This window comes from Muscardinus avellanarius (genome assembly GCF_963383645.1).
Source record: "Muscardinus avellanarius genome assembly, chromosome: 21".
NCBI classification, from domain to species: Eukaryota; Metazoa; Chordata; class Mammalia; order Rodentia; family Gliridae; genus Muscardinus; species Muscardinus avellanarius.
The window spans coordinates 6,361,387-6,383,351 of record NC_137807.1 but is presented as its reverse complement, the minus strand read 5'-3'; the positions used below and the strand labels follow the sequence as shown (position 1 = coordinate 6,383,351).

General features: G+C 54.9%; 1 protein-coding gene across 3 annotated transcripts in view; it reads right to left on the bottom strand.

The window, feature by feature from the left end:
* Positions 1–21,965, bottom strand: part of EP400 (E1A binding protein p400) — a gene marked incomplete at both ends in the record, with an annotated part of 75,286 nt that overhangs the window by 31,077 nt on the left and 22,244 nt on the right. For 2 of the 3 annotated variants that reach the window (XM_080717681.1, XM_080717682.1), the window contains 17 exons: positions 524–688; positions 3,701–3,873; positions 5,038–5,204; positions 6,516–6,702; positions 8,228–8,364; positions 8,463–8,637; positions 9,257–9,426; positions 9,907–10,043; positions 11,302–11,479; positions 11,656–11,846; positions 13,903–14,010; positions 14,968–15,057; positions 18,127–18,184; positions 18,779–18,828; positions 19,694–19,772; positions 20,137–20,277; positions 21,150–21,335. In XM_080717681.1, the coding sequence (XP_080573807.1) occupies positions 524–688; positions 3,701–3,873; positions 5,038–5,204; positions 6,516–6,702; positions 8,228–8,364; positions 8,463–8,637; positions 9,257–9,426; positions 9,907–10,043; positions 11,302–11,479; positions 11,656–11,846; positions 13,903–14,010; positions 14,968–15,057; positions 18,127–18,184; positions 18,779–18,828; positions 19,694–19,772; positions 20,137–20,277; positions 21,150–21,335 (2,392 nt within the window). Of the gene's footprint in view, positions 1–523; positions 689–2,830; positions 3,074–3,700; positions 3,874–5,037; positions 5,205–6,515; positions 6,703–8,227; positions 8,365–8,462; positions 8,638–9,256; positions 9,427–9,906; positions 10,044–11,301; positions 11,480–11,655; positions 11,847–13,902; positions 14,011–14,967; positions 15,058–18,126; positions 18,185–18,778; positions 18,829–19,693; positions 19,773–20,136; positions 20,278–21,149; positions 21,336–21,965 lie in introns of all 3 variants that reach the window. The other variant, XM_080717680.1, reaches the window with a different exon arrangement.

Sequence of the window (21,965 nt, the reverse complement as noted above, 5' to 3'; positions counted from 1 at the left end):
GCACTCTGCTGCCCAGTGGTCACGGACCGATTTTAGGAAGCTAATCAAATTTCACTTCCTCCTTTTCTTTAAAAGCACTACCTAGACAAACACATCACTCCTGACAGAGGTCTGGAAGGCTTTGGCTTGGGAATTAAAATACTTAAGTGTCTGGCCAGGTGTGATGGCGCATGCCTGTGGTCCTAATAACTCAGGAGGCTGAGGCAGAAAATCACTTGAACATACTGGGCAAGACAGCGAGACTCCAATGCAAAATGAAAATAACACAAAGCAAAACACGTCTGTACTGCTACTCCTCTGGCTTTTTTAATGGACAATTAACTTCACAATTGTATTAGAAAACAAAATATCTCTACCTTGACTTACAAAATGGGGCCGATGCTATTAACAGAAAAGCCCACCGTTGACTCACATGTGCTGAGTAGCGAGCGGCCAGGGTCTGACAGCTCCCGAGGGAGGTGGGGCTGGCCAAGAACGGTCCCGGGGGAACCTGGCCGGGGCCACGGCCCACGGTGCCCCTCACCTTGCAGCTGTAGGGGCTGGCCCGCCGTGAGCTGCCGCAGCTGACTGTGCGACAAGGTGAACTTGTTGCCCTGGAACTGCAGCGTCACCGGCGTCTCGGGCTGTGCCACACGGCTCTGAGGCCCCGCGATGGATGCCAGCTGGGCTATCTTTACCACCTCTCCACCTGTGGAAAGGCAGAGGAGAGGGTGAACCCGCAGTACTTGGGGCCAGGTGAGGGCCAGCACACCTCACCATGAGCGCGGTGAGCGGTGACCGTCCACAGGAAACGGACACTAGGCTTTGCTTCCTACCCCTTCGAGAAGAGAAACCAAGTACTATATTTTAATGGTTAACTTATTTCATTTTAACTGAAGGAGTTTTAGATATCAAATATTAATACAATGAAGAAACATTTTTCTGTTTTCCTCAATAAAAAAGAAAAAAAGCAAACATCAAAAAAAAAAAAAAAAAAAAAGCAGGCGTGGTGTGGTACACGCTTGTAATCCCAGCATTCGGGAAGCTGAGACCGGAAGATGGCAGTTCACGGACAGCCTCAGCTACTTAGTGAGGCCCTCTGCAACTCAGTGAGACCCTGTTTCAAAATAAAGAATTAAAAAAAAAAAAATAGGGCAGGGGTGCAGCTCAGAGGTCAAATGCCCCTGGGTTCCATCCCCAGACCCAAAAAAGAAAAAAAAAAGCAGAAATGTACTGAAACAAATTTGGAAACTCTCACTCCAACCTCTTAACTTTGGAGAGCTTTCAAAATTTGAGAAAGTATGGGTCTGACTTGGCTCAAAGATGCAAGCAAGATTATCAGACACCACGAGAGTACATAACTAGCCAGGTGTGGTGGCGCACGCTTGTCATCCAGCATTCGGGAGGCTGAGACAGGAGGATCGTGGTTCGCGGACAGCCTCAGGTACTTGTGAGGCCCTCCGCAACTCGGGGAGACCCTGTTTTAAAATAAAGAATTTAAAAAAAGGGACTTGGGGTGTTGCTCGGAGGTAGGAAAAAAAAAAAGAGCACATAAGTAGCTTCAGCCGGGCGTGGCGGCGCACACTTGTCATCCCCGCGCTTGGGAGGCGGAGACAGGAGGATCGCGCAGGTTCGAAGCCAGCCGCGCAGGCTTAAGAGACCCTGTTTCAAAAATATAAAATAGGTCTGGGAGTGTAGCCCAGCGGAGAAGGGTTTCCAGGAACCTGAGTACCACCAAAAAAAAAAAAGTAGCTTCAACTCCATCAATTCTTTCAAAAACTAGAAATGTACTGAAATAAATAAGCTATACACAGCTTTAAAGAGTAAGATTCATCCTGATCCAAATAAGGCCTCAACCTGTAACATTACTGTAAAGACACATGAACTGTGACACTGCTTACACATCATTCCAGGCGGGATGCTGTTGTGCACCCCCAGCCCAGAACAACATGCCCTCCCAGCTACCACCTGAGAGCCCAGCAGGTGACACGTGGCAGGAACACCCCTCCCGAGAACACCCGCGCCAGACGAGCAGTGGAACCACAAAGAGGACAGTTAGTAAAGCCTAGGAAGATACCCAGAGGTGCCTCACCACGGACAGCCGTGCACAGAAGGGAGGTGAAAGCAGCACAGGCTTGTGTTCAGAAGTGCAGCCGCCCCCAGGCCCTAGAGGCTGGTCCACACACTGGTCCACACACTGGCACGCCTGGCCCCGGCCTCTGGCCGTGAACGTGAAGGCCTTCCCCTCCTCCCACGGCCCCAGAAAGCCCCCTCACCCAGGAGAGGGGAGCTGGGCACAGCACCTGCCTGCTCTCCAGCAAGGCCGCACCCAACAGCTACAGTGGTAGTGAAGTGCGCGAGGCCGTTTCTGAGAAAGGCTATAGCTCAGGATCGTGTCCCTACAGAAGGACAGCGGCTTCTGTTCTACTCTATCCTATTCTCGTGCTCAGCTACATCAGCCACAGTGAGAAGTTTGGTATTGGAAAGACACAGTAGTGCTGCAAGGTTTCAGAAGGTCTCTGCTGAGCAAGCATCCACTCTGCGTTTACACTCGGGGGAGGAAGAGGCCACAGGACTAACGGCACCTAGACACCGAGCTGGCTGGTGCCCTCACCACCCGCTCCCCGCTGACAGCACGCGGAGGGCACCCCGCACAGCGGCGTGGCGGGGTGCAGAGAGGAGCAGAGCTGGCGAGGAGAGAGCAGGAAGGAGCAGGGCCCTGGCCTCTGACCTCTGCAGGCGCGAGGCCCAAGACAGATAGGCAGTGGACAGCAAAGGCTCTTCAGACATCCCGCATTCCTGCCACCCTGCTCGGGCAGCGAGAGGCACACCTGAAGGCGCGGCCACTTACTGGGCAAGCGGGCCTGGGCCTGCGAGGTGAGCACCAGCCGCTGAGGCGGCGCGCTCGGCCCGGCCGCCAGCGAGGGGGCCTGGGGCGGGGGCGGGGGCGGGCCGGGGGTGGAGGCCTGGGCGGCGCTCTGGGCCCGGGGTTTCGCAGGATGGGCCGGGCCAGCCGCTGTGCTGGAGGTCGAGGCGGGCTGGTGTCGAGGAGCACTGGCGGAAGCCTGAGAGGTCTGAAACGGGGCTGCTGCTGCTGCAATCGATAGGGTTGGTTTGTGCAAAGCTGTTAGAGGTTCTTCATACAATGCAGTATCTCATACTCGAATTTTAAAGAAATTTCACAAGCATTACTTCACGCTGTCTCTCAAACGAGACGCCCTGGCTTTACACACAGGGAGGAGCCGGCAGTCCTCGGCGAGCAGCCCAGGCTGGCCTGGGCTGCCCTCTGGCCATGGTACTCACTGCTCCTTCAGAGGAGTCAGCCGCAAATGCTGCTGCCACCTGGAAAGCAAGTGCCAGGAGCGCAGCCGCGCTCATCTCGGGAGCTCACCTGTCTCGCGAGCACTGGAGAGACCCATGGAGGCCCTGCAGCGAGAGGCCGGAACGCCACGCCACGCCCTCCGCTTCTCACCCCAGCCATCCTCCCAGTACTTGTCGGTGGAGCCAAAACGGTGGGTAAACCAGGACCAGAACAGACAGGAGGCTGTGCTGCCAGGGCAGCTGCCATCATCAGCACACTGAGCTAAGCCTCTTGTGTGGGGAAGGGGGGACCCAGTATAACGGTAGAAAGTGCCTACAACTCTGTGAGCAGCAACTGCGCAGCAGGCAGGGGCTCCCAAGGGCCTCGAGAGGCCCCGAAGGCCAAAGTGCACACACATACCTTTCGTATCTGGGTTTGCAGAGAATGTGGCGACCGGTGGCCTCCCCCGAGCCTGGCCCTGCGGGGGTGCGGGGGCAGCGGTGCTGGAGGTCGTGGTCCGGGGTGTGTGTGTGCTGGGGAACGCCACGGTGCGGCCCTCAGGCTTCTGGCCGTACTGCACAGGCTGAAACAACCTAGATGCCCGTTGGCCCAGGCGAGAAGACATGGGGCGTCACCAGGCTGCGAGCAGGGGCTCCACCCAGGCAGCTGGCGGGGCACCGGCTCCAGCAGGGCGGGCTAAAGAGGGCAGGCGGGAGCTGCTGAAAGACTGCACAGGCAAGGGCACATGGATCCTGATCCTGGTGATATGGGGCAAATGGCAGCGTAGCGTGTTCTGTACATTGTGGACAGAAAAACACCTCTGGCACTTTAGAGTAAGAGCAAAGCGGAGCAAAGCCACCCTGGGGAAAGAACACACGACAGGATGGCTCAGGAGGGGCAAAACTGCTGGAGGCCATGGCGCTCCCGCCATGGCAGGAGCCGCAGCCCTGCTCTCACCGCAGTGGAGCACACGCCTTCCTTTACCCAAAAAACAGTGGGGGCAGATTTTAAGAGTCCTGTATGAAGCAACAGGCAACAGCCATCACCAGCTCTCAGCTCGGCAGGAGGAGCCTCGTGCGCGCAGGCTGAAGCTCCTGGGCAGCAGCAGAGGCGAGGCCCACGGGTGGCGGGCGGCGTGACACCCGCTGTGGCATGAACAGCACCATGGCCCTGTCTCTAGAGCTCGGGCTCTCCCCTCCTTTCCTTTCTGTCTCTAGAGCTCCGGCTCTCCCCTCCTTTCCTTCTCACCTACATGAGGTTTTGCTTGGTTCCTCTTTTGTGGTGCTGGGGACGGCCCTGCACACGCGAGGCGAGCACTCTACCCTGAGCTGCAGGCCAACTGACTTCGCTTCTATCTGCTCAGTGCATTCAGTCTGTCCAAAGTCACTTACACCTTGAGCTCACCCTGACAGGTGCCCGGCCTCTTCCAGCCTCCTGAACCTGGGAAAACCCTCTGCATCACTGGTAACATTCGCAAGAACGCCAACTCTGCCTGCCCTCACCTGCCCCACCCCAGCCACTCCACGTCCTCCTGCTTGGATGAGTGGCCTGGCTGCTGCCACACCAGGCACAGACTGAACCCCAAAGCTCGCTGCCCAGAGGCAGGCGGCCACATTAGGCTAACAAGCTCAATTTGTTAACTAACTGGGGATGGGGAGCTGACTCAATCCAACCAGGCAAATCCCAGCAGCAGCAGCTCCTTGGGGCAGGCCAGCAGGTGGCCAGCCACACACCGCTGCTACCCCACATGCCCGCACCTGCTGGCCTTCAGCTTCACTGCCGCTGGCCGGGCTGCTGGAGGTGGTGAGGCGAAGGTCTCCTCCATGAGCTTCCGAGACACCTTGTTCTTAGACAGTAGTTCTGCCTCATAGCGAGTGAGTTTATTCTCTAACCCAATGAGATCAAACATAGAAAGGTCGGTTTCCTACACAAAAAAAGAAAAAAATTAAAGCTGGTGTGGTGGCGCACGCTTGTACTCCCAGTACTTGAGCTAAGACAGGAGGATCTCAGTTCGAGGACAGCCTCAGCTACTTAGCGAGGCCCTTTGCAATACAGTGAGACCCTGTTTCAAAGTAAAAAATAAAAAAATAGGGTTGGGTTGTAGCTCGGATATAGAGTGCCCCTGCATTCAATTCCCTGTACTACCACCAAAAAGTAAATAAACAGATAAAAACCCAAAGCCTTGCTGCATGAGGAGGCAGGGAACGCCTGGCCAAGAGTGGACAGCAGCTAGGAACCAAGAGCGGCTGAGCAGCTCTGGCGGGTGGTGCCCTGCGCAGCGGGCCGGCCACGCGCCTGCCGGCCCGACTCGCCTCACACTGCGGGGGCGAAGACAGGGAAGCGCAGGAGACAAGCAGCTGCAGAGAAGGCGGAGGAGGCAGCTCCCGGGGTGGACGGCTTGGAGAAGGTGGGCCTCCGGGGCAGCAGAGGCCCCTCCTCATGCCTCAACCAAGGGGACATGTGGGCAGGAGTGAGACTGCAGCAGGGACAGTGCTCACAAGAGCAGCTGGCTTGGGACACGGTGGCACCTGGAGGGTAAGTGCCACCTTCCCAACACCGCCACCTCCCGCCCCGTCCTTAGACTTCAAATGAGAGCACCTCACACCCAGGGACAGGACAGGAGGGCCAAAGGGGGGTGCTGGCGAGGGCGAAGGGGGCTCACGCCCACTGGTGGGGCAATGCCCTTGCCTGGAGAAAGCACAAACAAGGGGTCTACTCACAGTGGATACAGCTCAGCCTTAGAAAGGGGCAGAGTGCTGACACACCCTCCCTACTGTGAGGAGGGGTCTTGAAAACGCACGACACACTCAGCCAGCTGCAAACGGCCAGCCACCAGACTCCAGCTACACAAAAACCCAGAAAGGGCCGGGCGTGGCACACGCTCGGAATCCCTGCGTTTGGGGAGCTGAGACAGGAGGATAGTACAGGTTCCAAGCCAGCCTCAGCTACTGAGTAAGGCTCTCCACAACTTAGTGAGATCCTGTTTCCAAATAAAGTATAAACTAGGTCTGGGAGTATAGCCCAGAGGTAGAAGGCCCTGGGTTCCACCACCCAGTACCCCCCCACACACACACACCAAAAAATAAATCCAGAAAGGGCAAATCCATAAACACTAGCCGGGGGTGACCAGGGAGGAGCGCTGAAGACTTGTGCGTGCGCTGGATGCTTGAGGTTCTAGCTGTGTCGTCCCTGGAAAAGACCCAACGTGACTGAGCTCTCTCAGTCCTCTACTTACCTTCCAAAGGCCTCTCTCCAGGGCCTCTAGGACCAGCGAAGCCGACGGGTACAGCAGAGGCCCTGCCACGTAGGAGGAGTCTGGGAGCCGGGGCTCCACCAGCCCGGGGTGGTTGCAGATGCGCTGCAGCCTCATGAGGATGCTCAGGACGTTGACGAAGTGCCCGCTCTTCAGGGCTTCCTGGGTCCTGCTCGAGGGAAACACAAGGGCTCACCCGAAAGGCAAATGTCCATCTGCCACTCAGACTTATCCAGACCTGTTTCCTACCCAGAGACACAGTGACTAGCGGTTGTCCCTAGACGGTGTTAAAAAGCCAGTTACATTTGTTCACCCACTGATCCACTCAGCAGCCCTATGCAAAGGATGCCAGCCGTGGGCCAGGGCTCAGGTGCTGTCCTCTAGTTCGGGAGGTACTGGGGCTCCCATCTCAACTGTGGTGAGTGCCCTGAAGAGGGAGCGAGGCATCTGAAGGGCCAGAGCAGGTGGCTAAGCCAAGGGCAGCAGCCCCCCAGACAGCGCATTCGCGAGCAGACTGCAGGTCTTTCAGGAGCAGAGACACACAGCAGCAGCAGGGCTCCAAGGATGCAGAGCCACAGTGTGGACCTCCAGGGAGAGGAAGCAGCCACAGGGTGCACACAGCACCTCCAGCAGCCAGAGGCGGCCAGTCTGGAGACACCTAGCCAGATGAGAGCCGTGGGCAGGAGCGGAGAGAGCACTGCAGGCGTCCAATCCAGATTTCTGGTTGATGGCAGTAGATGTCCCCACAAAAGGCAGGCCAAGAGAACAGGGCCAGGAAGAAGTGCGCCTTGGCATGGCTGTGGCAAGGCCTGTTGCTGGCAGGACATGCTGAGTACAGGTGCAGCAGCCATGGAAGACCCCCAACAGTGCTGGGGGGGCTCTGGCACAGGCTGACTGCAGGTGCAGGTGCAGTGGCTGCTGGGAGAGCCCGACAGCACTGGGGGGGCTCTGGCACAGGCTGACTGCAGGTGCAGTGGCTGCTGGGAGAGCCCGACAGCACTGGGGGGTGGGGGGGGACTCTGGCACAGGCTGACTGCAGGTGCAGGTGCAGTGGCTGCTGGGAGAGCCCGACAGCGCTGCAGGGGGCTCTGGGACAGGCTGCTGAGGATGGCGGATGGCTTGTGGCACCCCAAATGGGACTCTGCGCATCTGGGAAGGGGCGGGGCACAGCACAAGGGACAAGCCACAAGGCAGTGCCTACACACCTGCTCCGGAGAGCAGAGGAGGGACAGGGCTGGAGTCTCGCCACAATTCTCTTGCCTGTGCGAGGCTGAATTGTCAACAAAGCACAAGACAACAGATGCTCACAGAGAAGCGCGTCAGCACAAATGGAGATACAAACAGGACGGCGGCTCTCAAAGCCAGCGCACAGCAGAGGCGTGGGGCCGGCGGGCACTCCTGGCCTCTGCAGACAGCGCGGTGCTGGTGGGGGTGGATCAGGACAAGACCCTGGCACAACATGGGTCACCAGCTGCAGAAGCCCGTGGACCTAGCGCTCACAGGGAAGGAAGAGGCGCCCTGCCGCTCGCTCAGGACCACTGCACAGGGCCAGCTGAGGAGCAGCAAGGCAAGGGCACCCTCGCCGTGGTGTCCCAAACCCACCACCTGGTCCCCCGGTGCAGCCCCCTCAGGCCGCGCAGCGGGCAGTAAACACACGCACGGGGGTGCACAGCTCCCCTCACAGAGCAGCTCACCCGGGCTGCAGGATGACATCCTCGTACAGGGCCTTCTGCCGGCTGGAGAGGCGGCACTTGAGCACGTGTTCATATTTCCTCGTCAGCTGCTTCTCCACGTCTCTCCTAGTCCGCCTCAGGATGAACGGCTGTGTCACCTGGAGGAAGACGATGCCCGTTTTCCCCTGCACTAATGCTGCCGCGCTGGGAAGGCAGGTGCAGCTCAGGCTGCCGTCAGAGGCAGGAGGCAGCCTACCCTGTGCAGCCGGATGACCACCTTGTGGTAGTAGTCCTGGTTCTCATCACTGGGCGCCGTCAGGGGGAGGCTCAGGTAGGGCCTGGAAATCCCCGGGATGAGGAAGTGCACCATGGTCCAGAGCTCCAGAAAGGTGTTGTGCAGTGGTGCGTCGATGAGAAGCAGGCGCTGCTGGCTGCAAACCAAAACGAAGGCAATGCTAGGAGGGTCGCAGGTTCCAGGCCAGCCTGGGTAACTCAGGGAGACCCTGCCTCAAAGTAAAACAACACTGGGTGTGGGTAAGGAGTAGAGCGCTCGCCTAGCACATGCAATGGCCTGGGTTCCATCCGCAGCACCACCAAAAACCAAGATCAGGAGGACCTGCAACTCTGAAAGGCAGGGAGGTAACTGCGTGACAGTTCCCTAGTCTGACGAGAAGAGCGACATGATTCTAGAGATGATGGAAATGTGCACACACTCCGTGGTCTCCCTCAGCCCCTACGCTAAAGATCTCCTCCTCACAGGCAATTCTGTATGTGTGTACAATGATCTAAAGTTCTCAAAAGAACTCTTATGTGATGATGACAGCCACCAAGAGCACTTGGGGACAGGCGCGCGAGGCGGCCAGGGTGAGCCCGGCCTCCCAGGGGTTGTAGGGACGTGCATGCATGCGGAGCGGTCAGACCTCTGCAGGGTGAGCCCGGCCTCCCAGGGGTTGTAGGGACGTGCATGCATGCGGAGCGGTCAGACCTCTGCAGGGTGAGCCCGGCCTCCCAGGGGTTGTAGGGACGTGCATGCATGCGGAGGGGTCAGACCTCTGCAGGGTGAGCACGGCCTCCCAGTGGCGCTCTGTCAGGCCCTTCACGCGCTGCATCTCGTCAATGACAAGGCACTTCCAGCGCGCTCGCGAGAAGGCGGCGTAGCCCCTGAAGAACTGCTTGTAGGACGTGATGCAGATGTGGAAGCTGTTGGGCTCGGCCCACTCCTGTGGCAAGAAAAGAGGCCCACCGTCTCACCCGGCCATGGCTGAGCTGACATGCCGACCTCCCCTCTAGCGACCACCTCACAACATAGCATGCCTAGTGCGAGCCTCCGCTGCACACGTGAAGAGGAGCTGCGACTCACGCAGCTCACGGAGGACCTGGTACAGAAACTGCCAGGTGGACGAGGGGAAGCGTGTCTGTGTGTGGCCTGATGGGCTTTAACGCAGAGCTTCGCCGTGCTGGTGAGGCCAGCGTCTCCAGAGGGAAAGGCCGCGCAGTGACTGCCCGAGCACACGGTGCACTCCAGGCTTTCCAGGGGCTCAGGATTCAGAGCACCCGTGGGCACGGCAGCTCACAGCAGCGACTGGTAATAACTGCCTCAAAGCTTATCTCCAAGGTTTAGAATCTGCCTTCTATAAGAATTAAGCTCGTTTTCTGTTCAGTTTTATTTTGGGCTAAAATAAATAAAGAGAGAAAGATACCTGTCTCTTTGCTTTGAGTTCTCTGTGGCTGCCAACATAGGAGAGGGTTTTGAGCCCAGGACACCAACGTTTCAACTCGAGTTCCCACTTGAGTATGTTACAGCTTCTCACGATGACAAGATGGGGGCCCCAATTACCTACGAAAGGAAAAAAACAGAATTCTCCACTTAAAGTAGTCTGCCAGGTCCAAGCCTACTTGGAGTCTGAAGCTGGACCTGGGGGAGGAGAGCTCTTGAAGAGAAAGGTCAGTGAGCCCGGCACCCTCCTCTGCGGACATCAGCACAGCACACAGCCCTTTGGGTACAGGCAGAGTGCAGCAGTGGCCAACCCAACAGCAGAAGGGAGGGGTGAGAGCTGACCCCAAGGTCCTCATGGGAGGCCAGTGGGGTCAGAGAGGCACAGGCCACGGGTAGCAGCTACTTCCTAAGAGACCCAAGCAGCACAAGAGAAATGCGGGCCCAAGGCCCGGCCCAGCAGGAGGCGGGAGGGTGCGCAAGCAGTGCATGCAGGGAGCAAGGGCCCGGGACATGCCAGGAGCTGTTGGCCAAGCACTGGTCCACGAGGCCTGGAGGGCTTAGGAAGTCATGATCGCTGCCCTGCTGCCCGTACACGGCAGGTGACCCGGAGTCCCAAAGCCTGGTGGTCTTTGTGCTCTAGTAGGTTCTGAGTGAGTTACTCCAGCTAATACACGTTGTGAGTTTGCTTCTGCAACAAACATTTCTCTTTTGTTTGTTTCTGACAAAGTCTCTATCACCAGGCAGGACCCAAACTCCTGGGCTCCAGTGATCCTCCCACCTCAGCTTCCCCAGGGTCAAGACAACAGGCACACATGCTACCACCTCTGGCTGCAGAAGGTCTTTACTTTTTTTTGGTGGTACAGAGATGGAACCCAGGGGCATTCGACCTCTGAGCTACACCACCAGCCCTATTTTTTATTCTTTATTTTGAAACAGGGTCTCACTGAGTTGCGGAGAGCCTCGCCAAGTAGCTGAGGCTGTCTGCGAACCGTGATCCTCTGGTCTTAGCCTCCCGAATGCTGGGGTTACAAGCATGTGCCACCACGCCCGGCTGCAAAGGTATTTCTGAGCCATATTCTGGCTCAGGTCATAAGGCAAGAGCAAAAAAGAGAGCAAACAGGCCAGTGCTCGCCGGACACGGCGGACTCCCGTGACCTCAGCTGCTAGGAAGGCTGAGGAGTGTGCTGGAGGCCAGCCTGCACAACACAGCAAGACCCTGTCTCAATAAAAAGTGCTGGTAGGAAGCTCAGTGGTAGAGCACCTCTGGGTTCACTCCTCACACCAGAAAAGAGATGGCCACGGCCGCCCTCACATCAGACGTACTTCCTATGGTTATGAAGGAGGAAACGTGGGTCATTCAAAAGAATGCAGCTCTCACCTTCATTGCAAGCGAGATGGGCAAAGAAAGCAATGATCTGCACTGCTTTGCCGAGCCCGGCTTCGTCTGCAAGGATACCATTGAGGTTCTTTCGGTAGAGCTTGGCCAGCCAGTCCAGGCCGATCTTCTGATAATCTCGAAGAGCACCATACAATAATGAGGGAGCATTAAACTTCACCTGGACAACACACAAGCCAAAGGACGACTGTCAGAATAATCATCAAAATGGAAATGCAAACAGCTGCAGGACAGCCTGCAGGCCAGGGGAGCAGAGCAGGACTGCCCTTCCCAGCAGTGTGTGCAGCTGAGACACTGTCTGGGAGCAGAACAGTCCTTTCTCGCCTCGGGCCTCACCGTGGTTGTGACCCGGGCACTGCCTTTAGGCAGGACGGCTTCTGCCACGGCAGTGACCTCCGCGATGTCCTTGGTGTTGGGCCTCGTGACGTTCGCTCTCTCGGCAGCTTTGAACTGATCCATGATGAAGAGCGAGTCTATGAGCACCGAGTCCCTGCGGCTCTCCCTGCCACGGGGACAGTCTTCTGCATCTGCAACCACCAAACAGATGGGACTGGGCTGCTGCGAGTCTTATGAATCCAAATATTACAGGAAAAGAAGTATTCCAAATACAGCATTGAACAGTAGATTTTCACTATCCTAACACTTTACAGTCTACAGAGCCGTCTGGACGAGATCAAGAACGCAAATCAAGCATCAGATTGGGGAGCATGCGGAGAACAGTCTGCTCAGCCGGCCAGGCACGCGGCGGGGTCTGTGCGGTGGGGTGAGCACCCATCCACAGGAAGCTCAGGTCTGCCATCGCCCACAAAGGAATCAGAAACTACTCCCAGACTGCAAACAGGAAGCCACCAGCCTTCCCCCAGACCCTGTGGCCGCACGGGACTCTGTAGATCCCACACTCCTCGAGGGCTCTCAGGACCCTGCCCTGGCCCTCCGAGCCCCACCTCACGCACATGCACACGTCCAATAGTGAGAACAGGACAGGCACATGCTTCTGGTGTAGTCTTTGTATCTGTCTGGACTACCTACTAATAAAAGGTAAAATAAAGTATTTAAAATGCACATGTTAGTCGGGCGTGGTGGCGCACGCTTGTAATCCCAGTACTTGGGAGGCGGAGACAGAAGGATCCACGTTCACAGACAGCCTCAACTACTTGGTGAGGCCCTCCGCAACTTACTGAGACCCTGTTATTTATTTATTTATTTATTTATTTATTTATTTATTTATTTATTTATTTATTTATTGTGGTACTGGGGTTCCTGGAAGCCCTCCTACCTCCGGGCTACACTCCCAGACCTACTTTATACTTTTTTATTTTTGGAAACAGGGTCTCTTAAGCCAGCGCAATCCTCCTGTCTCTGCCTCCCAAGCACGGGGATTACAAGCGTGTGCCACCACGCCCGGCTGAGACCCTGTTCTAAAATAAAGAACAAAAACTCAGGCTGGGCATGCAGCTTGGAGACAGAATGTCCCTGGGTTCCATCCCCAGCACCACAAAAATAAAATAAAATAAAATACACGTTAGCCAGGTCTGGTAGCGCGTGCCTCTAATCCCCATACTTGGGAAGCTAAGACAGGAGGATTGCAGGTATGAGAGCAAGCCAGGGCAACTTAGACCCTATTTTAACATAGAAAATAAAACTGAGCTAGAGGTGATAGCTCAGAGGTAGAACATCCCTAGGTTCAATCCTCGGTACCACACAAAATAAATAAATAAAATGCATGTGTTAAATAGAATGGCCTAGATAGGTATGATAAAAACCTGGATCCAGCCAGGCATGGTGGCGCACGCTTCTAATCCCCGCGCTTGGGAGGCTGAGACAGGAGGATCACACAGGTTCGAAGCCAGCCTAACCTGGTTTAAGAGACCCTGTTTCCAAATAAAAAATAAAATAGGTCTGGAAGTATAGCCCAAAGGTAGAAGGCCCCTGGGTTCCATTCCCAGTACCACACACAAAAAAAAACCTGGGTCCACAAAATAATGACTTATCAATCTAAAAAAAAAAAAAAAAATTCCATGGTGGCACACACTTGTAATCCCAGTACCTAGGAAACTGAGACAGGAGGATCACAGGTTTGTGGCCAGCCTCAGCTACTTAGGCCCTCTGCACTTTAGTGAGACCCTGTTTCAAAATAAAGGATAAAATAGGGCTGGAGGTGTAGCTTGGAGGTAGAACGCTCCTGGGTTCAATCTCCAGTACTACGAGGGAAGGGAAGGGAAGGGAAGGGAAGAGAAGGGAAAGGAAAGAAAGGACGGGAAAGGAAAGGAAAAGGGAGGGAAAGAAAGGAAAGAAGAGGAAAGAAGGAAAGAGAAAGGAAAGGGAAAGGAAGAGAAAGGAAGGGGAGGGGAGAGAAGGGACGGGAAAGAACAAAACGCCTGGGGTGTAGCTCAGAGGTAAAATACCCCTGGGTTAGACCCCCAGTTAAAAAAAGAACACAAAAACTTGATCAAGTACCATAATGTATACTAAGTATAAAAAATAAAAGCACAGAACCTAGTTTACTCAAAAAAGATTATGTTGAAAATACATCCAATCTGTCTTTCACCAAAGTAAAAGAAAAAGAAAATGTTTAAATCGTACCCTCTTCTCCGCTTGTCTCGTCACAGTCGGGTTCAGGCTGGGGCCATTGAAAGCTTGGGAGAAAGGCGCCTTCATACAACTTCATCAGATCAATCAAGGGCAATTCAGCTAGGAAAGATTGCAGGTAGAAAAGCCACTGCTTTATAGTAACTGCTATTTAACTGGAAGCACAGAGCAACAGGGGCCACAGCAAAGCAAGGACTGAAGACTGCCTGTTGGACCTGACCCTCTTGACCCACCCAAGGCCTGTCCCAACCACCCATCCAAGGCCTGTCCCCCCACCCACCCAAGGTCATATTATACAACCATTTCTAAAAGCCAATTTATTTTGTTTAAAAACTAACATGGCCTGGTGTAGTGGCCCACGCTTGTAATCCCAGCATTCGGGAGGCTGAGACTGGAGGATCGTGGTTTGTGGACAGCCTCAGTTACTTAGTGAGGCCCTCTGCAACTCAGTGAGACCCTGTTTCAAAATAAAAATAAAAAATAGGGCAGGGGGTGTACCTCAGAGGTCAAATGCCCCGGATTCCATCCCCACACCCGCAAAAAAAAAAAAAAAAAAAAAAAAAACTAAAATGGTTACCTGTTACTAATACAAGGTTTAAGTATTTTCTTTATAAAGTAAGATAAGGAAGCAGAGAAGGGAGGATGGCGGGTTCGCAGTCAGCCTCAGCTTAGTGAGGCCCCCTGCAACTCAGTGCGATCTTATTTCAAAATAAGAATTAAAAAATAGGGGTGTAGCTCGGAGGTAGAATACCTTCGGGTTCAATCCTCAGTACAAAAAAAAAAAATTCTTAAATAACGCAGGAAGACTCCCAAGCACGGCACACAATGAGCAGCACGGGCCACGGCTCCTCGGGCGGCTCGGGAGCATCTCAGGAGTGACCAGGGGCCCCTGGCGGAGGGACGGGCAGGAAGGGCTGGCCGCCCCGCCGAGCCAGCACCACGGCTGTGCCGGCGCTCAGCGTGCCGCTGTTCTTTGTATCTGCCATGCGCTTTTCAAATGTCCTCGTGTGCCTGTTCAATGGCTAACAAAGCGGTCTTCAACAGGACGCTGCTGCCTACCTTCTTTGGCCAGGTTGGAAAGCTCCGTGTGGTGGTCCACAGGCCCCTCGTGCGCTTCCTCTTCTGCAATCGTCTCTTCCTCGTCTTCCACTGAAACAGTGCCGCCAGAGGTCAGGACATGCGGCCCTCTAGGGCTCCCAGCCTGCCTCCCTCAGCCTCCAGCCCCCTGCCTGCTCCCTCTTCAGACTCCACTCTGAAGCCTGCATGAACCCAGCAGCGTCGCAGCCAGCTCCCTCCACCAGTGGACTGTCTCCCCAGAGTGGCCCTGGCCAAGAAGCTCCCCTCCCTCGGCAGCAGTCCCCTCAGTGGGCTCCTCTGCACTGACACTTATGACTCCCTGCCTCACCTCCCTTACAAACCACACACACGCGGGCGCGCCCTTCCCTATCCACAAACTCATGTCTTCACTACAAACCTCCATCCATCAAGGCTGCAAGGCTTCCATTCCAACCACACAAGTCCCCACGCCCTGGATGCTTCCTGTCCTGACTGCGCACAACACCAGGGTGCACCTGACAGCGCCAGCCAGCCCTTCCTCTTGGGAATGCAGCCTGCCATTTCTCCCACATTCTGATTACTCAGTGCCAGAGCAGAGGGCTCAGGAGTAAGAAAAGCAAAGTAGTCGAGGTGGCTAATTTGGTCTGAGTTACAGTAAGGCATCTTTGCACCATAAGTAAAATTTCAAGTAGACAAAAGTGTAGCCGGGCGTGGTGGCACACGCTTGTAACCCCCGCGCTTGAGAGGCTGAGACAGGAGGATCACGCAGGTCTGAAGCCAGCCTCAGCTAGCTTAAGAGACCCTGTTTCAAAAAAAAAAAAAAAATTTATATATATATATTAGATCTGGAAGTATAGCCCAGAGGTAGAAGGCCCCTGGGATCCACCCCCAGTACCACCCCCCCCCAAAAAAAAAGGCTCTTTTTTTGTGTGGGTCTGGGGATAGAACCCAAGGACATTCGACCTCTGAGCTACACCTCCAGCCCAATTTTGTATTCTTTATTTTGTTTTGTTTTATTTTTATGGTCCTGGGGATGGAACTCAGGGGCCTCTACCTCCAGGCTATGTCCCCGACCTAATTTATATTTTATTTTGAAACAGAGTCTCACTAAGTTGCTGAGAGCCTCACTAAGTAGCTGAGGCTGGCTTCGAACCTGTGCGATCCTCCTGTCTCAGCCTCCCAAGTACTGGGATTACAAGCATGCGCCACCACGTCCAGCTTTGTATTCTTTAATTTGAAACAGGGTCTCACTAAGTTGCAGAGGGCCTCACTCAGTAGCTGAGGCTGTCCGCCAACTGCGATCCTCCAGTCTCAGCCTCCCAAATGCTGGGATTACAAGCACGCCCGGCAACAAAAATCTATTTCAACACATTAAATTTGCTCCTGAGAATGTGAGAAGGTAAGAAAAGTAGGGAAGGGAATCTATGCGATCATAGCAAGGCTACTAGAGGCCAGGCCAGGGGAAGATGTACTCCCCATGAAGAAATGCTCTACCTTCCAGATGGCACAACACACACCAAGTCCACGGTGCTGCTACTACTGCCCGGGAGTCAGAGCCACAGGTGTGCGGAGCAGGAGGCCGTCAGCTGGCTCCTGAGCACAGGGCGGGCAGGACCACAGCACACAGCCCAGCACTCGAGGGAGGGACGAGGGCCCCTGACGTTGGCTGCTCTGTGTCTAATGTGATCTTTTAAAGCCAATTTCATGGATGATGGGGGTGGGTAGAGAAGGACAAGGGCATATGACCGTCCAGTTTTACAGAAAACATTTCAAATAGTGATGTAGGTTTTTTTGTTTTTGTGGTACTGGGAATGGAACCCAGGGGCATCATACCTCCAAGCTCCATCACCAGCCCTATTTTAAAATTATTTTTATTTTTTATTTATTTTGCGGCACTGGGGATGGAATCCACAGGCATTCTACATCTGAGTAATACTCCCAGCCCTAATTTTTTATTCTTTATTTTTGCAAGGAACTTCACTAAGTAGCTGAGGCTGTCCACAAACTGCCATCCTCCCAAATGCTGGAATTACAAGTGTGCGTCACCATGCCCGGCCTTAGTCTTTTTATTTTTGAAAAAGGGTCTTGCTGAGTTGCGAAGGGCCTTGCTAAGGAGCTGAGGCTGTTTGTAAACCATGATCCTCTGGTCTCAGCCTCCCGAGTGCTGGGATTACAAGCGTGTGCCACCACACCCAGCTCCAGTTGTGTAGTTTTGTAAGACTAGAGGTAAACAGAAAATCTAATAGCATCAGGAAAGAAAGGTATAAATCTCCTTTAAAGTAAAGTTTAAACTGCCATTTGCTCACACAACACCACACACAGCAATCTCTGCTGAGCTGCTCTGCCCTCCCCACACTGACCCACCCCCCATCCTATGAACGCCCACTAGGAAAGCCACCAACACGCTGGCCAGGCTCCTGCCTCCACACCCCCCCCCCCCCCCGGCCACCAGCAAGAAGATGCCGGGGGCGCGTGGGCAGCAGGACGCCTGCTCCGCCGGGAAGCTGGGGTGCTCATTCTGTGACTCTGCCTTTTCCAGCTCCAGGGGTTCTCAGGAGCCACTGCCAAAGTAACAGCAGGGAGGCCTGGTGCCAGGACGGAGGAGCAGACAGACAGGAGCAGAGGGTCCTGAGAGACAGCGGAGGCACGCAGCCAGGCTCCCAGCGCGCTGGACCACTACTACCTGTTCATACTCACACACTTATTATACCAACAGTCTGGACACACTCCCCGCCTTCCAAATAAGAATCAACACATACCAACACATCAAACTTCCAAAATCTGGAAATCACCAGTCAAGGCAATCTGCCCACACTGCTGCAGAAACTGCAGGCTCACAGCACCTCAGGGCAAGGGCTTTGGAAACCACACCATCTGAGCGTGTGGTCCTGACGCTCTCCAAGTACACCTACATCTCCCAACCTCACAAACCAGACACCGCGTTGCTCCAGAGAACAGCCCGAGTCCTAGGACACCAGTGAACTCCACGCCAAGAAACACCCAGGTCAACACAACAGGCAAGCTTCCCAGCTGGCATGGCACAACGAGCCTCGCCCAGGGACAGCACGGCTCCGAGCTCAGGATGCACAGCGTGTGAACTCGTGTGACGTGCTTGGACACAAGCCTGCAGGTGCAGCCAGCATCACAGGGGATGGGACACACCTTCGTCATCAGTCAGAGAGGTGCTAGCTTTTCTTTTCCTTCCAGATAGTCCTGAATCCTGAAACCGAATAAAAATCATGAACGTGAGTGCCGGGTGTGGTGGCGCACGCTTGTAATCCCCGCGCTTGGGAGGCAGAGACAGGAGGATCGCGCAGGTTCGAAGCCAGCCTTGCTGGCTTAAGAGACCCTGTTTCTAAATAAAAATATAAAAAATAGGTGTCTGGGAGTGTAGCCCAGGGTAGAAGGGTTTCCAAGAACCCCAGTACCACCAAAAAAAAAAAAAAAAAAAAAAAATTAAATCATGAATGTGAGATCTAAGATTCACAGGATGGGAAGCCTACTCAGCAGTGCCGTGAGGCAGCAGAATCACTGGGCCTAGGCTCGAGGCAGAGAGTGGGGCTGTGAATCTGCCATCTCCAAGTTTAGTGCCGTCTTCCCAAAGGCCACGCAACACCGCTGTGCAGCCGCAGCTCTGAACACTGGCCCACTTTCAAGGCAGATTGATTCTTTGAAGAATGGCAGCCACATTCACAACCTGCAATTGTCTCTGGACGAAAACCACTGTGCATTGCTCCACTGTATGAGAACTCTGTGTTTTACCCAATTTGCTTCCATTCTTTCTTATACAGTATAGTAACAACCCTAAACCTACCAGAAAATGTTCTGTTAACACATCAAGGCCCTTCAGTCTGGACTCTTTTCCTAGAGAGACAAGAAGCATCATTAGTTTCCCCAGCGCCCCGCAGAGGTGATGCTCCCAGCTCAGCCAGCACTTCTCTGCACGGCAGGCTGGCCTGCCGCCTCCCACATCCAAGGACGCACAGGAGGCATGGCACCGCCTCTTCGCAGGGCCACCTCCTGCCTCCTCCCCAGTAAGATGGGCATTATGCCCACTCTCCAGGGACATTCTGAGGACCAGATGAGACAGTGGATGCAGCCTGGCTGGTGCCTGGCATGGAGCAAGGTCCAAAAACTGGAGACAGCTGCCCAGAAACAGCTGGGAGAAGAGCGATACTGAGGCTCTGCACCTCGACCCTGAGAGCATCCCAGAGCAGAGCTTGGGCAGCCGGCTCCACGCTCGCATGTCTCGGAAGAACTGAGACCAAAAACTAGGCCGGCTACATGTGAAAACTGAGCAAACGGGAAGAACGGACTACAGGAGTGGTCTCCCTGGCCGAGTGACAGCCCTGGGCGGCAACACGGGAGGCCGCGTCGCCAGGAAGGTGCCAGGTCAGCAGCGACAGGAACCAAGCACAGTCTGGGAGGAGCGCAGGCCCCAGGACCGCGCCCTGCTCGGCCTGTGTCACTCGGCTACTCAGCCGTGGCACTGCCCTTGCGAGGGCTCTTTAAAAGTGCAATACCTTGCCGGGCGTGCACACTTGTAAGCCCCGCACTTGGGAGGCGGAGACAGGAGGATCGCGCAGGTTCAAAGCCAGCCTCAGCTGGCTTAAGAGACCCTGTTTCCAAATAAAATATAAAATAGGTCTGGGAGCGTAGCCCACAGGTAGAAGGCCCCTGGGTTCCATCCCCAGGACCACCAAAAATAAAAAAAATAAAAGTACCATACCTTTCCGGGAAACCTTCTGTAAATTTAAGGCCTTCTTCCTTTTTTCTTCTAATTCTACTTGTAGTTTTATTTCCACAACCTAAATACAAAGAGTTAAATAAATCAACTGATTAAGGGTGTAAATTATAGAAGTTCCATACATAAAATACTGAAACTCATACAAAATCAGTCATCCTACCTCATTTCACATTACTTTATAAAATTAAATTTCAATTTGTTGCTTTTCCAGTTCTTTGGACAACACCCCACCTAACTCTCCGACGTGGTAAAATACGCACGTTTGAGAGGGCAATCCTGGGAGAGCGGACAGCTGGCGCAGGGTGCCTTGAGGGCTGCACCTGAGGCCTCCCTCGCCCGCCCTCTCCTCCGGGCAAGCTCAGCTCGCCCCACCCGCCTCCCGGGGCTGCCCGTCCCCAGCTCCCAGGGCTGCCCGTCCCAGCTACCTGCTCGATGTTTGACCAGAAGTGCTCTATCTCCCGGGCGGCGGAGGCGGCAATGCGCCTCAGCCTGCTCTGCTCCTCCTTCTTCCCTCTCTCCTCACGGAGCTGCTTCTCTTCGTGATGGCGTGCTACAGTTCTGACGAGCTGGCAAACAAAGGGTTTGAGAACTGCAGCCGTAGTCTACACTGCCGGGAACAGAGATGTTCACTATCTAAGGAAATCCCAGCCTGAGGTTACATGAACTTGCTGTCCAGATGCCTCCCTCACTCTCGGGGTAGAGCAGGGAGGGGCAGATGCGAGCAAGGCTAGCGCCCACTGCTACCTCACTGCCTTAGAAATCTTCTTTACCCAATGCATGTTTTGCCCCAACACCAACCACCACACCGCACTGTGATCTCCCCATTCCCACACACTTCAGCACCTTTTCATTCTGGCACAAGGACCAACATCACTTCTAAGGGGCCACAGAGGATCTCACCGCACAGACGCGGCCCCACTAGTCCCCAGGCACGAGGCCTCCGGATCGGGACGGTCTGCATGGGGAGGCTTCTGCTGTAAGCGGGTCTGCGCACCTGCCAGCAGCACTGCCAAGGATGCTGGGGATGCCCTGCCAGCCCCCGCAGCAACACCTGCCCAGAGCGGAGGCCTGCCGGTCCTGATGAGGAGGCTCACTATTCAGAACTGGCTCTGTTTGCCCTGTGGCCTAGGGGCTCTGTGCTGCCCAACCAGCCCGTCCTGCCCAACCTGTTGTCTGCGTGTCCAGCCCCACCCTCCTGTGCCACACGCGCAGGACTATTTTCCTCTGCTAGAAAAAAGTGCTTTAAGGACGTGTAGGTTTTTATGAATGCCCGTGGTGTGACTGAAGACCCTTTATTCTCGGAACCCCACTGTCCACAAGCCTGGAGGTAGAATGCCCCTGGGTTCAATCTCCAGTACTACCAAAAATAAAAACAAAATCCCAACTACCATCAATGGACCCTGGGCAGCGGTGCCCACAATTCACATTCTCAGCCTACCTTCTTAGCAGCCGCCACCTTCCACCTCCGCTCCTGGGCGAAGTCTGTGGCCATCCACTGCATCTCCTCCAGCAGATAGTCCCAGTGAGACCGGGGGCGTGGGGCTTCCTGCAGCTTCGGCAGCCGCCGCAAAGACCACAAACCCTCTTTCCTTAATCCTGCGATGCGCTGATGGACCTGGTTTTCCTATATGGTGCACAGCATGGGGAGGTGAGGGGTGGGTGACTGATCTGTGTGTCTGCTCAAGGCGAGCCGCAGACACACGTCACGGGCTACGGCAGCACAGAGCACTGAGTCTCTCCAGAAGGAGCTGCAGTGGCAGTCCTGCCCCATCTCCCAAGAACACAAGCTGGTCTGTGTGTGCCCAGCAGGACTCCTGGGCTCCATCCCCAGTATCACCAGAGGAAAAACAAAACACCCAGAAGACCCCAGGTTTGTATCTGAGTGCTTCAAAAACGCTGTCCTGCCTTGGCCTTGAAGCACTGGGAATATAGGCGTGGCCACCACAACTAGATGTGTGCTTCTCCTAGTTCCCCTAGTGAAGGTGGACAAACACCCCCCCATCCAGCCAGAACTAAGCTTGAGGCCAGCTCCCACTGCATGGGAGGCTGAAGCAGAAGGATCCCAGGCCCACGGCTAGCTGAGGCAAGGTCTTAAGGCCTGTCTCAAAAGAAGAGCAGCCGGGTCGCAGCTCAGCGCGAGGGCACTTGCCTAGCATGTGCAAGCCCTTGGATCCGATCCCTGCACCGCTAAAAAAAAAAATCAAGGCTGCTCCACAAGCCAGAACACATGCTGGGCACAGTGGCACACACGGGG